Source organism: Polypterus senegalus, chromosome 12 (assembly GCF_016835505.1).
Source record: "Polypterus senegalus isolate Bchr_013 chromosome 12, ASM1683550v1, whole genome shotgun sequence".
Taxonomy (NCBI): domain Eukaryota; kingdom Metazoa; phylum Chordata; class Cladistia; order Polypteriformes; family Polypteridae; genus Polypterus; species Polypterus senegalus.
Window position 1 is genome coordinate 38,622,832 of NC_053165.1, and position 15,131 is coordinate 38,637,962.

Below are 15,131 nucleotides of genomic sequence, written 5' to 3' on the forward strand. Positions count from 1 at the left end.
TTTTACTTTTAACATATTTGTCCCTCAACTCATAAGAGTGCAACATTGTTTTCTCACCTTCATGATGCCACCTGGTGAAATTTCTCAGATTTACTTAAACTATGTGTGTAAGTATTGACAGCAGCAGTGCGTAGCTGCAGTGTCCTCCAGCATATGCATCGTGTAGCGTTAAGTACATTTGCAGCCTAACAAAGTACCAGCTGATTAGCAGCTACTTTCACTCTTGCTAGAACAACTAAACTGCAAGCTAAGCTTACTGGATGGATGTCATCAGGCAATGCATTATATAGATTCTTCTATATAAGAAAAAAAAAACTAACTGGAGAAGGACTCGGATAAAAACCACTGTTCAACATTAACTGAGAAAAATATTTAGTCTGACAGTCATGATTAACAAAAATATCCATGTTAGATATTACCTATGATGTAAACACCACCCTAGTCAGCAGTGTGAGATAGAGCAGGCAGTGTGAATGTGCAGGCAGTAGATGCTGCAAAGAAAATTACCCAGGCAGCCTTTAAATAGCATCAGAGAAGAAAAAAATAAGCAAGTCAATTGATGGCTTAAATGGGTTACAGCCTTAAGAACTGTAAAGTCCCTGCTGCACAGGCTCATACATGAGCATAGTATGTCAAAAACACTACCCAAGCAGCCTGCAAAATGGGCTAGTGCCATGAGGCACAAAGAAAAGTTCAAATAATTCAAAAATGAATATTTTTTTGACAAATAACTGTATTGAGAATATCAGGAAACACTGGAAATATTTGACTATGATGGCCATATTGAGTATGCTATAAATATTTTAACACTATATTAACTGACTTAGATGAGTTTAGTCCTTATTTAATTTTGGCACAACAGCATCTTCTACTGGAGCATGTGGGACAGTGCTGTATGGGAGGAGGAAAAAAAAAAAAGAGCTTGAAACCACCTGCCTGTTATGCTGGGACATCATGACTTCATCTGTATCAGCACAATTTATATTAGAAAAAGAGAACATAATCTATATATACTACTGTACATAATGTTTAACTTTGTGCTTTATTCTGTGATAACAGTTTACATACAAGAAGTCTTATTCTGTAAACCAAATGCTTTAGACAAGACTTTTAATAATGAACTATTTTGAGACTTTTTGATGTTATTTAAACGCAGAGGTGTATTGAATTAAAATTAACCTTTTATCTGAGCGCTCAGTGGTGGGGTTGAGATGTTTGTCAGCTACTATATGTAAATGAACCTAAGGGATAACAGGAGCTGTTCTCTTAAGAGTAATCTGCTGATCATATAGTGAACCTCCACCAATGTAAATAAAGGACGTCTTTGAATTTCATTTGCAATGATGACTGAAGACTTTTTTTTACTTACTAAGTATTTTCCACAAAAGTGCTCCACCTGCTGTTAATCAGAGATGCCATTGCACAACATTTCTCATGACTGCACATTCTGTTCTCGATTCAAAATATTAATCCTCACAACAAGCAAGAAGAGGTCACTTAGATGAATCAACAATAATGCTCAAATATTTTCTGGATAAAATTAATTTCTGCAAATTTATTTCTACAAAGTAAAGACTACAAACTTCTTCTGTGGTCATTTCTCCACATTCATCTCCCTACTCCTCAAATACATCTGATCACATATCTATGGCCTCCAACAAATTATTGGTCTTACTCCTAAATTACTGTATCATGGTGATGAAATATCAACCCTGTATATTCAGAGCACCCCAAGGTACTCAGACATTTTATTACCCCATCTTCTTACCTGCTGCCGCTCGATGGGGCTTACAGATGCTGTAAGACCAGCACTCCTACTGACCTCCACATTTTTGGTCAGTGCTAATGGCTGATCCATTGCCAGACTTGGGATTGATGTATATAGGTGAGTGCTATGGATGCCCATGGAGGGCATGCTGCGTTCGACAGGGCTGCGGCTTTGATCTCTGTGATCCTTGCGGTAATCTCCGTTGGCAGACTTCCCCCTGTGAATAAAATGAAACTCATCATTATACCTCGTCTTTAGATTTGCTAGTATGCACAAACATGATTTATGCATTGAGAAGCAGAGAACCCCAGGGAAGTTAATAAAAAGTTCAACATTCTCAGTTAATAACAGGTTTCTTTTTCTAAGGAGGGGTTTATCATCACTGAAGCACAGGGCCTTGCAATACCTGAACCTATGGAAATCTAGCCAGACACGATGTGTCACCTTTGCCAAGTTTTATGCCTTCTACTTACTCAGACAGCACAATACAAACCTTAACCCAAAACAGATAGAGGTTTGACCAGAAAACATTTAGTTTAAGACAGACTACCACGCCATTTTCAAAATATCAAGTTGCTGGATTCCACAGCCTATCCTTGAAACTTTGTGCTCAAGGAATGATACATCCCTGCTTCAGGCACCAGACCAGCAAAGAGTAAATAAAACAAGATGAAAAGATTTCAGATTTTGATTTTTAAAGAAAGATGCAAACCTTTCTGAACATATGTTTTCACTCGGTAATTAGGGGTTATTGAGGGTAGATTGATGGGTAAAAATGGCAAATGAATCCATTTAAAATTAAATGTGCACAATACAATGGTGGTGGTCCTGAGGCTAGGGATCTGTACCGGCAATCAAAGAAATGACTGTACTCTGTTGGGCACATGAGCAAGGCCCTTAACCAGTTATTGCTCCGTCCCTGGTATGATGTTAACCTGCAACCAGCCCTACAAGCAGGTCCCCAAACTTGGGGACTTGGTGGGAGGATTGGCACTTCCATCCATTGTGTTAAAAAAAAAACCTCACACTCTTCATCCATTGAACCACTGTACTCCGATATCAATCCGGGTGGTTCACCGTGTGATAGGTCTGGCAACGCACTGTAATCAGCGCAGGCTCCCAACCTCTCTATCCTCAATACAATGTACAGAATACGAACATGTCTTAATACTTTATTAATTCACTGTATGTCAACCATAAATATTGAACAAAAACAAGCAAACAAACCAAACTAAATTTATAAGATGCAATTTCAGTCAGTCAGTCATTATCCAAACGGCTATATCCTAACAGTGTCATGGGGGTCTGCTAGACAATCATGCACCAAATATTCTTAAACATCCTTGTCAATGGAAGGAGATTAGGCATCAGCCACCTCTTCCATGTAAAGACAGTCAAAATAAAAGAGCTCCACTTTGCAGACATGGATGGCTGATGTCATATAACTTAAATCAGCACACATTTATACTAAAGATCCAACCATCCTGCAAAACTTCTTGTTGTTTGCTTTATAAAAGTATATGACAGAGTTCCAAGTTAACCCTAAACAAATGAAACCAAAATAAAAATCAGCCGGAAATAAAAATGCATTTGTACAAAATAGAAGATGCTTTTAATTAAAACGTTTCCATTAACTGGCCACTATGCATTAGGCCTGTTAAGAGTTAAATGTGCTCTGCAATGCATAGTCAGTTTTTCTCTCTTGTGCCCAATGTTACTGGAATAGGCTTCTGTTCCCCATAAACCTTAAGATAAGTAGATTTAATATACTGAACAGACTAAACCCATGTGGCCCTTCTCTGCTCCCTAGCCTACCAACAGCAAGTTAGTCTTCTAGCTGCATGTTTCACTTATCAAAGAACATGGCAAGGCACCTGCTTTTGTAACCAAGGAAATGGCATGACAAAGAAATGGCATGTAAAAGTAAAACATTTGAAAAAAAAATACAGGGCACTGCAGAATATACTGAATAGCAGGGGAATTTCACATTGAATGGATGAATAATTATAAGACCTATAAGGGTATGTATATGGCAGGAAACAGACTACTTGAGATAAAAAAAAATTGAAAATACAATGTGTGTTTTAATACAGAATATACAGTATATTCTGCCAAATTTAAGGTTACATACTTTCTATTTTGATAACTAAAATTTTGAAAGTGGAAAGAACAATAAGACTGCCATTACCATTCCTGAGCAGGGAACAGGAGCCTCTGAAGGCAACACAAAGCAAAAGACCTCAGAGTACAGCACAGCTTGCAAGAGCACACACTCCAAGCTGGAAGCCTGGCTAACTTGAGATACAAGCATGGGGCCAGCTACAGGGAAACCAAAAAGTCTGCTTCATTCCCCACAGTACATGCATGTACCGTGTGCATATTGCTCACTACCTCGCCTTGAAACATCACTTACTAAAGGGGGTTATTTTCTTTATCAAAGTTTTAGCAATATAGTACATGTACACATACCAGACAGTTTTCACTTATTTAAAATTTTTATTGTTTGCATTTTCACTACAAAAGTTGTATTTTTGCTTTGATGGTTAGATTTCCTTGCGGTGGGTTGGCACCCTGCCTGGGATTGGTTCCTGCCTTGTGCCCTGTGTTGGCTGGGATTGGCTCCAGCAGACCCCCGTGACCCTGTGTTCGGATTTAATGGGTTGGAAAATGGATGGATGGATGGATGGATGGAGGGTTAGATTTCCATAGCAAGTTATAACCTAAACAGGACTAATGAGACTGGTGAGTTACTGTCTAATTACAAGAGACTTTAAATAAAAACTCTCTTCAAGACGTAGTTGCCTATACTTTATTTCCATGCCCCTGCCTAAAAAATAACCCTTTTTAATTAATTATATTGTTTAATTAATGCTATTGAATTACGAATAAAACATACTATGTGATTTGAAACAAAAAAGTTTACATGTATTTAGTAAATTTGCATAACTCAAACAAATAGCCAGTTGGCACTGCTTAACTGCTGGTAGGAGAGTAAATACTGCACACAGTTGGGGAAGAGACACCACATATGAAAGAAGTACTTAATGAATGTCAGAGCTATCATTAAATTGTATATTTTTATTTGCTGTTTCACATTCTACTCAGCAAAAGAACAATTAAAAATGTCTATCTAAAAATACGAAGTGGTGTTCTGGCCTAACCTGAGAGTACAGCTAGTGTGTGAGTGATCTTTTACAGTGGTGTCCTGCATCACACCCACACTGCTTAGCTGTTATAATACACTGACCACTTTTGCTTTAGATTCCAGAGCATCACATTAGGTGACAAGGTTGCTGGGAAAGTTCTTCATAAACTGGCTGGTCTTTTCCAGGCCTCTTAACCCAAATTGATTATTCAGTCTTATTTTGTTTTGTGCTGAAATGGAACTCGTGCAGGTTGTTTACACCGACTGCCCTTGCTTTTAAAAAAAAAAAAAATAGTGTGTGCTTAATTAAAAAAAAAAACAAAAAAAAACCTGATATTATTCCCTTTTTAGGTGCTTTGTGTTCAGCAGGCCATCTTAAAGTTTGGCCAAAAATGAGCCTTGTTCTCTCTTGTTGCCACCATTCTGAAACAGTATTTGTATAAATGTTTTATTAATAACTTTTACCCTGCCTTGGAGGTTTAAAGCGTCATTATTGTCATATGCAGAGATTAGTAAGAGTCATCAATGTTTGGTGCCAAGATTATTGTATATTTATGTGCCTTTTTTAAAAATATATACATACATATATAATACAGTCAAAAGTTTAAGACCACTTGAAAAATGGCAAAAAATCATATTTTGCATGGTTGGATCTTAACAAGGTTCCAAGTAGAGCTTCAACATGCAACAAGAAGAAATGGGAGTGAGACAAAACATTTTTTGAGCATGCAATTAATTGAAAATAACGATTAAATTGAAACAGGCTTATTTACAGCTGATCAAAATTTTAGGACCACATGCCTTTAAAAGGCCAAATCTGTGCAAAGATGTGGATTCATTGTCATTTTCTGTCAGGTAGTCACACGTTCTGATGGCAAAGGCAAAAAAACTCTCCCTTTTTATACGTGGTTGGGTTGTTGAACTGCATAAGCAGGGTCTCTCACAGTGCGCCATCGCTGCTGAGGTGGGACCCAGTAAGACAGTCATTTGGAATTTCTTAAATGATCCTGAGGGTTATGGAACAAAAAAGTCAAGTGGAAGACCCAAAAAAATTTCACCAGCACTGAGCCGGAGGATCCAATTGGCTGTCCGTCAAGACACTGGACGATCCTTGACCCAAATTAAGGCCGTTACTGGTGCTGACTGCAGCCCCATAACCATCAGACGGCATCTGAGACGGAAGGGCTTCAAAAACAAAAAACGTCTTCAAAGACCTCATCTCCTTGAACGCCACAGAACTGCTCATTTGGACTTTGCAAGAGAGCACCAAACATGGGACAGTCAAAGGAGGAAGAATTTTACCTTGATGGTCCTGATGGTTTCCAACATTACTGGCATGACAAGCAGATCCCACCTGAGATGTTTTCTATGCGCCACAGTGGAGGGGCGCCATAATGGTCTGGGGTGCTTTTTCCTTCAGTGGAACAATGGAGCTTCAGGAAGTGCAGGGGTGTCAAACGGCTGCTGGCTATGTCCAGATGTTGCAGAGAGCATTCCTCATGACTCTGGGCCCTCATCTGGGTTTTTCAACAGAACAACGCTACAGTACACAATGCCCGCAGGACAAGGGACTTCTTCCAGGAGAATAACATCACTCTTTGGGCCCATCCTGCTTGTTCCCCTGATCTAAATCCAATTGAGAACCTTTTGGGGATGGATGGCAAGGGAAGTTTACAAAAATGGACAACAGTTCCAGACAGTAGATGCCCTTCGTGCGGCCATCTTCACCACTTGGAGAAATGTTCCCACTCACCTCATGGAAACCTTGCATCAAGCATGCCGTAACGAATTTTTGAAGTGATCAACAATAACGGTGGAGCTACTCAGTACTGAGTTCATGTTCGGAAGTTTGATTTCTGTTTTTTGGTTGGGGGTTTACGGGTTTTTTTGGAGGTGTGGTCCTAAACTTTTGATCAGCTGTAAAAGAGCCTGTATCAGTTTAATCGTTGTTTTCATTAAATTGCATGCTCAAAAAATGTTTTGTCTCACTCCCATTTCTTCTTGTTGCATGTTGAAGCTCTACTTGGAACCTTGTTAAGATCCAACCATGCAAAATATGATTTTTTGTCATTTTTCAAGTGGTCTTAAACTTTTGATCGGGACTGTATATAGAATATGTTCATTTCTTCCTCAATGATAGCATCCTCTGAGATTCCAAGTTAGTTTTTTTGAGGTTCATTTGAACTGTACAATGCTTCTCATCCGTATTTTTCTTTTCTTATCATTTTTGTAACATTTTAAAATTTGAACAGAAAGCACCTCTGTGATTTTGGCATTGTTTTCAACATATGCCTGGAGTGATTCACTCATTAGAAAAATGAATGAATTGCTCATTTTCTCTGAATTTTAAAAGTATTAAAAATATTTTCGCTGTTGCCGGAGTTTTCAATTAATGAAATTTCAATTATGATATTGCAAATACACAGTGGATGTTGGGCAAGGTCGTTGGGTCCAGCGGCTGAGGTGCATCTGTTGGTAAAGAAAGATTCATAGATCTTGACTTTGCTGATGATGCTCTGATCTTTGTGCAGTCAATGGAGTATCTGATCGGAGTACTCGAGAGACTGAAAGACGAGTCAGAGTGTCGGGGCTTGCGAGTGTCCTGAATAAAAACTAAGATCCAGGCCTTTAATGACCTCTTGTGCACAGCCATCAGCAGTGTGTCTGTTTGCTGAGAGAGGTTTACTTACCTTGAGATTCATGTCTCTGGTGACTCTTCCTATGAAGTCAGTAGACGGATTGCGAGAGCATGGGGGGGTTATGAGGTCGCTGGAATGGGGTGTGTGGCATTCCTGATATCTATGCAAAAGGATGAAGGTCCAAGTCTTTAGAGTCCTGGTGCTTCCTGTCTTGCTATATGGTTGCGTGACATGGATGCTATCCAGTGACCTGAGACGAAGACTGGACTCCTTTGGTCCTGTGACTCTCCAGAAAATCCTTGGGTACTGTTGGTTTGACTTTGTGCCAAATGAGCGGTTGTTCATGGAGTCCCGAATGAGGCACATTACCTGCATTGTGAGGGAGAGTCAGTTACAGCACTACAGCCATGTGGTGCGTTTCCCCGAGGGTGATCCAGCACATAAGACCCTCATTGTTGGGAACCCGAGTGGCTGGACCAGGCCAAGGGGTTGCCCATATAACACCTGGCTGCGGCAGATAAAGGGTCATTTCCGGTGGGTGGGACTGGACCGTGCGTCTGCCTGGGGGGTTCCAAACCAGGATCCCGAGTTGTTTTGTTGTGTAGTTGGCGTGGCAACGCACTGTACCAGTGCAGGCTCCCCAACCTGACCTGAAATACACTATCATAAAGGACTATGAAACAACAACCTATCATATCACCTACCTATGGCTCACAGATACGATAAAGTGAGCTGACTCTAAATGGGTCAACCCACTTAGACCCAATAAATTAAAACTATGCGGTCTGAAAAACTGCAGGTTACAAGCCAGGCAGGACTGGCATTCTTCTGCGAGACAGCCTAGACACTTGAGGCATACATTTTAAATAACTGCAGAAGGATCTAGTTGTTTACTGTTTACAAAAAGTGCATGTGGACTATACATTAATAAGATGACAATGTCTGCCTGCTTTGATGCAACCAACAATTCGTTTTACTTCATCAATGAAGTGGGCTTAGTCTGGGTACCCTTTTACTTTATCATAGGTTGACCCCTATTCATTTGTATTTGCAGTAAGATTGGCTTCTCTTGACAAAAAAAATCATGGGACATCAAAAAAAGTCTTTTTTTTTTTTTAAACAGAACAGACTACAAAACACTCACAACACAACAGTTAATGTATTTCCCTGTGGGCACAAGAGGTAAGCCTTGTAGGGAGAAGCTACCAAATCATCCACTAACTTCAAACATACACCTTTGCATGATTTCCATTCAACAACTCAAACGCACACACGAACAATAAGCCGTTGTCCCTGCCTTGTCTCTCCAGCCCACTTTGGGAAGGGCTGTGCTCTTAACAATTTGCACTTGCTTGTTTAAATCAAATATAGATGAAAAACGAGCCATTATCTGTTCATCAAATAAGAAAAGGAATACATCTGAGAGTTTCTGCTACAAACCTGACTTTAATCATTGCCAAAAACATGAAGACAGCCCAGTGTCCTCCCACAAGAAAGCTCTGGGCCTCTAAAACTTGGCAGACTGTCTATCTAGGAAAGAGGCGGGTGAGCACCCAGATGGTGAGAGTGTTTTCACAGTAAAAGTCCCATAGCCAGTTCAGCAGATAAATGACATTTCAGGAGGATGCAAACCATACTCACACACAGCCACAAGATGACATAAAAGGGATGTTGCTAAGGAACAACAAATACACAGTTTGGACATTTGATATCTTCTGTAAAATGTTACAGTGAAAATAAAAAAAAGCCCTTAAATTATCAGTTTTAAATCATTTATTTATTTGAACAGTAAAAATACTAGCAAGACAGCCATCATGTTCCCAGCAAACAAGGTTACTGGCAAATGCTGTAAACGCTTCCAGAACACACACACACACACACAAAAAAAAAAAAATCAAGTATAAATTAAATTATATTCAATAAATGTGTGCATGTTGATTGAGAGGATGCCAAAAATTTACAGGAATACTTCTGACCAAAAATGTAACCTGAACACTAAAAGATGAAGATGTTAATGCAGTACTAATAAATGCTACACATCATAAAGCCCAGAAGTTGTATTTAGCCTGTGAAACTTAATTGAATCTGTCAACATTGGGAGGGTTATATCTGCAAGAGTACCTGTGAGGAAACTAAACCCTGCTCTCAGAATGCACACAGAACACATAAAACATGAAAACATCTGTAGACAATGAAATATGGATTTGTATCCTCTTTTTCCCTGGCCTAATCCTGTTATTCGGGATATATGTCTCTTATTCTGTCACTGCTTGTTCCAAAAATTGACTCTGATGTTGAAGTCTTGAAGTCTGATAAGATGAGTGAGACATTAGATGAGAGATTTATTGTAGCTGAATATTCATTACAGTTCAGTAAATCTGTCTTCTGTATTACCTTGCACTTCGTTTTATGGAACCTATAATGGCCTACCCCAAGTTCCACTCTTCCCAAAAAAAAAAACAAAAAAAAAAAAAGGTGTGCAAATACTGGAAAAATATGACCTGGCCTGATCACTTGAAGATGCTCATGCTAACAGTGGGACCATGATAAAGTGTTCATTCCCCAAGGAGCAAAAAATGCAGGGCTAAAACCATAGCTTGAATACCACATAATTGCAAAACATTGCTGCCAGTAATGTACCCGTCTGCGAATAGGGTTTCAAACTAGGGAAATGCTTGAAGTCTCCATACAGTGGTATCTTCAATCACCAGGTCTCAACTCAGTCAAGCATATGTGCAAAGAGATGAGAATGTGCTATTTGTATTAGAACTCCACCAGGTGCCGATCTGTAATAGTTATCATTACAATTGATATGGTCTAGCTTCAATTGTGCATTTCTGGCATTTTCTTGGACCCATTCATGGAAAAATTGTGTGAGGACAGAAAAAAATACTGTTAGGTGTATCTAATACAGTAAAGTATAGAGTGGTCCAGATCTAATTATGCAACTTGTAATGCAATGCAGGACAACAATATAAGACAAAAGAATTGCTGTTTGACTGACAACCATCGTCCCACCATTTTGGAATACAGGACAGGTGCTGCCATCTATCGCCAACAAAAATACTTTTTTGTGAATTCTCTATGTAAAATTTAAGTTATAGCGTAATGAAAATTGCATAATTAGATCTGGACCATCCTGTACTAAATTCATATACAAAACTGTGAATGCACCTGATAAAGATTATGCATACACTTGCATAAAGAATGAGACACATGTGCCATACAACTGCCAAAATCACCACGTCACAAAAAGAATAGTATATTACAAGCATCACTTGATACATTTCCACTCCTAGAAAATCTATTTTTAGGAAGTTCAATGAGAACTTCATATTTTTCAAGGAGAATTTCAAAACACACTGCAAAGAATAAGTCCATTCTGACCAAATCTATCTTACTTAAAAACTTATATAAGCACTATATGGTATTACAGTAATCCCTTGCTGTATCGTGCTTCGACTTTTGCGGCTTCACTCTATCGCAGATTTTATATGTACAGTAAGCATATCTAAATGTATAACACGATTTTTCGCTGCTTCGCGGGTTCTGCGGACAATGGTTTTTTACTTCCGGTACATGCTTCCTCAGTTGGTTTGCCCAGTTGATTTCATACGAGGGACGCTATTGGCGGAGGGCTGAGAAGCTAACCAATCAGAGCATGCAGTTAAGTTCCTGTGTGCTGACTGGCTCAGCGACGGAGTGCCGAATTAGATTCCGCAGCTTTAACCAGGAAGTTCTGTCTCGCTCATTCAGCATCAACGTGTTTCGCTGTGTAAAGAGTTAACTTTTGTGCTCTTTTGTGTTTATCTTTGTGCGTAGTCAAGACCTTCATTATGGCTTCAAAACGATTTGCTCCTGCTACTGCTTCAGGGGCAGTGCCCAAGCGCTAACGGAAGATGCTAGCGATTGCTGAAAAGGTAAAAGTTTGGGATATGTTGAAGGAAGGGAAAAGCTACACCGCTGTAGAACGCCATTACGGCATCAATGAGTCAACGATTCTTTTTATTTAAAAAGGAAGAAAAGAATATAAGATCTACGGCCGCAGTGTCCTTTTAACCAGGGCGCAAAACGAGTTGTAAGTGGGCATAATAAGGCAGTAGTCCGGATGGAATCTGCTTTAGGGATTTCGATTGACGACTGCCTGAAGAAGAACAACGGCGGTGCTACACAGTCGCCTGAAGAGGCTCCTTTAGAAGGGCTGTAACGCTCTCCTTTGTTGTGCAGTAAAATGAAACTCATTGATATCAGACAAGTCGTTGTGTCATTGTTGGTGACTAACCATAATTAATTTTCTACTTACAGTACTTAGTACATGTACATATGTTTAGTGTCACTGTACACACATTTACTGTATACAATTTTTCTTGAATTGTACATATTTATTGCTGGTGGCCTGTCTATCATAATGTCTTTAACATATGTGATATCGGAGAAGCTCGATATCTCTAAAATAATATTTAGGTTTTACTGTATATAAACAGTGTGTTTACATACATAATTTCAATGAATATTACCTAATATCTAAGAGAATACAAAGGGTTTATGCTGTATAACTGTGTGGGGAATATTTATAAACAGTGTGGGAGAGTTTATAAGGGCTTAAAATATATAAAAATAACCATACAAACATATGGTTTCTACTTTGTGGATTTTCACCTATCGCAACCCCTGCAATCGAGGAGGGATTACTGTATAGGCTTATCGACTGAACCTGTGGTTCCAAAGTGGAAGTCATAATGTACCTTCTCCCAGAGATTCATTAAATATAGTATGATTTTTTCAATTTACACATATCAGCACAATTCATTAGTTTCCTTGATCAAAACAATGATCACACCTGACTAACCTGGGCTTTTGTTTTTTTCCTTTGCTCTGAGAAAGAGTAGCTCCCTTTATTTCAGAGTGTACCTACAGTTAAAGTCATAATTATTAGCCCCTATGAGAAATGGGACACTTTCGTACATTTATGTCAAATTTTAACATTTCAAACTTTATAAAGTTAAACAGTCAACAATGTAAAAACCTCCAACTGGTACATTTTTTATTTCAAAAACAATTTCTATATTGCTGAAAATTGGGGTGGTCAACATTATTAGCCCCATTTGAATTTGTCAGGAAGCATTGTAGTAAACTTAAATGTTGTGGTGTCAAACCACACCTGGACCCAATAAGAATGGAATGGCTCAATCAATTTAGCAACACATTCTAATAAATTAACTTAAATGAGCTAGGCTAGTGGTACTTTAAGAAAAGATTAAGAGACATCACACTTACATTTTTTATAAAACGTTATTTCATCATGCCAAAAAACAAAATATGAATGTCAGAGAATAGGTAGTGGATGCTCATCTTAAAGGGGATGGCAATACGGCCATTTCCAAGCATTTTACTGTATCCAGAAGAACTGTACGTTGAATCTATGAAAAATAGAAAGTGACCCAGGAACAAACCTAGGTGTGGTTGCAAGCCAAGATTTAAAAGACTTTGGAGAGGAAAACAATCAATAATGCCAACAAGAACCAGTGCAAAGGCCATTGTCACTGAACTAGCCTCTTCTGGACTTAAAGTAAAGAAAAAACTGTTGTGAGGGCTCTTCATCTTGGTAAGCTTGGAGGTCATTGGCCAAGCTGCATATCAAAGCTTGACTGAAGCTTGCCCACAACCATTTGAAACTTGGGGATGAATTTTGGAACTCTGTCCTTTGGTCTAAAGAGACCAAATGGGAGTTGTTTGGGCACATGGATACATTTTTTGTTTTTGGAAAGGAGAGGCCTTCAACCCTAAATACACAGTTCCCACAGTTAAACATGGTGGTGGAAAGAAATGCTACTGGGCTGCTTTGCTGCTTCATACACAGGAAACATAGGTCGGGTGCATGGCATAATGAAGAAATAAGATTAAAGGATAATTTGAAGACATTTGCTGCCAGTTTGGCTTTTGGTCATCGCTAGTTCTTTCAGAAAGATAAGGACCCAAATCACACATCACAGTTGGTCCAAAACATTTCGAGGAACACCAAAATCAAGGTCTTGAAGTGGTCATCTCAAAGCCCAGATATCAAACCTATTGAAAATCTTTGGCAAGAGCTCAAGGCTAAGTTCAACTCTCGAAAACCATGTAATCTGCATGAGCTGGAGAAATTTGCCATGGAGGAATGGTATAAGATCCCACAGGATACTTGTGCAGACCTTGTCATAAACTGCTGTAAGAGGTTACTATCAGTTTTGCATCAGAAGAGTTGTGCTATTGATCATTAATTGTTAGAGGGCTATTAATTTTGGCCATGTTATTTTTGTCTTTTCCTTGTTTCAATTAAGTGCATCTGTAAAATATTTTCAAACTTCTTGCAAACTGTGTCTATGTTCTTTTGAAAGCAATTCTCATAAACCCTTTAATACTAGTAATTTTTCTTAGAAAAATTAACAGTTTGGTTCAAGTTTGTACAGGGGGCTAATAATTACGACCTTAACTGTAAAGAAAACTTACTGCTGGATGTATACTTGCATAGATTACTGCTCATGCCTTTAGTGATTGGATCACTTACATTAACTTACATCAGATCTTTCTGAGGCCTTCAGGATGTTCTGAGTGCTTAAATAGGTGAATGTATAGCTTTGTTCATAAACAGTATCCAGTAAACTTAGATCTGGATTTGGGAAAAATTTCCAAGTTAAGCTTTGCAGGAAACATGAATCTGGGACTATATACACACACACACGGCCAAAGCCTAGTAATATATCACTAAATGCTTGAATGGTTCAAGTGTGGTAAAGGGTCTATAAGGACAATTTTGACATTTCCCTGAAAGTACAACACAGGCCAATTTTCAGACAAAAAGTTAAAATTTGGAAAAAAAATCATGCTAAATGATTTTATAGGGCTAAAGAATAATGTGCCATATGGCTACAAATATCACCAAAAATGTTTAAAATGATGCTAATTCCAAATGCACAGTAGCTAGGCAAATTAAATCAAGAACCACCACTGACAAAAAAATAAAAATCACACTCTATCACTACAACCACAAAAGTATATAATGATCCCCCCACCAAATGAAATAAAGCAGGCTGCCAAATTATCATCACTACAATATCCATCTGCCACTCTGAGATGAATATATATATATATATATATATATATATACACACACACACACACACACACACACACACACACACAGTAATCCCTCGCTATATCGCGCTTCGACTTTCGCGGCTTCACTATCGCGGATTTTAAATGTAAGCATATCTAAATATATATCACAGATTTTTCGCTGGTACGCGGATTTCTGCAGACAATGGGTCTTTTAATTTATGGTACATGCTTCCTCAGTTTATTTGCCCAGTTGACTTCATGCAAGGGGCGCTATTGGCGGATGGCTTAGAAGCTACCCAATCAGAGCATGTATTACATATTAACTAAAACTCCTCAATGCTATAAGATATATTTGCCGTGCGGTGCTTGATTGTTTGCTTGTCTCTGCCTCTATCTCACCCTCTCCGACATTCTCTGCGCCTGACGAAGGGGCTGTGAGCAGAGGTGCTGTTTGCACAGAAGTTGTTTGCCTAGTGAATAC

General features: G+C 38.8%; 1 protein-coding gene across 3 annotated transcripts in view; it reads right to left on the reverse strand.

Annotated features, from left to right (window-relative positions):
• vgll4b (vestigial-like family member 4b) overlaps positions 1-15,131 on the reverse strand; it is a 239,506-nt gene that overhangs the window by 11,585 nt on the left and 212,790 nt on the right. For all 3 annotated transcript variants that reach the window (XM_039770880.1, XM_039770881.1, XM_039770879.1), the window contains one exon: positions 1,769-1,985. In XM_039770880.1, the coding sequence (XP_039626814.1) occupies positions 1,769-1,985 (217 nt within the window). The remainder of the gene's footprint in view (positions 1-1,768; positions 1,986-15,131) is intronic.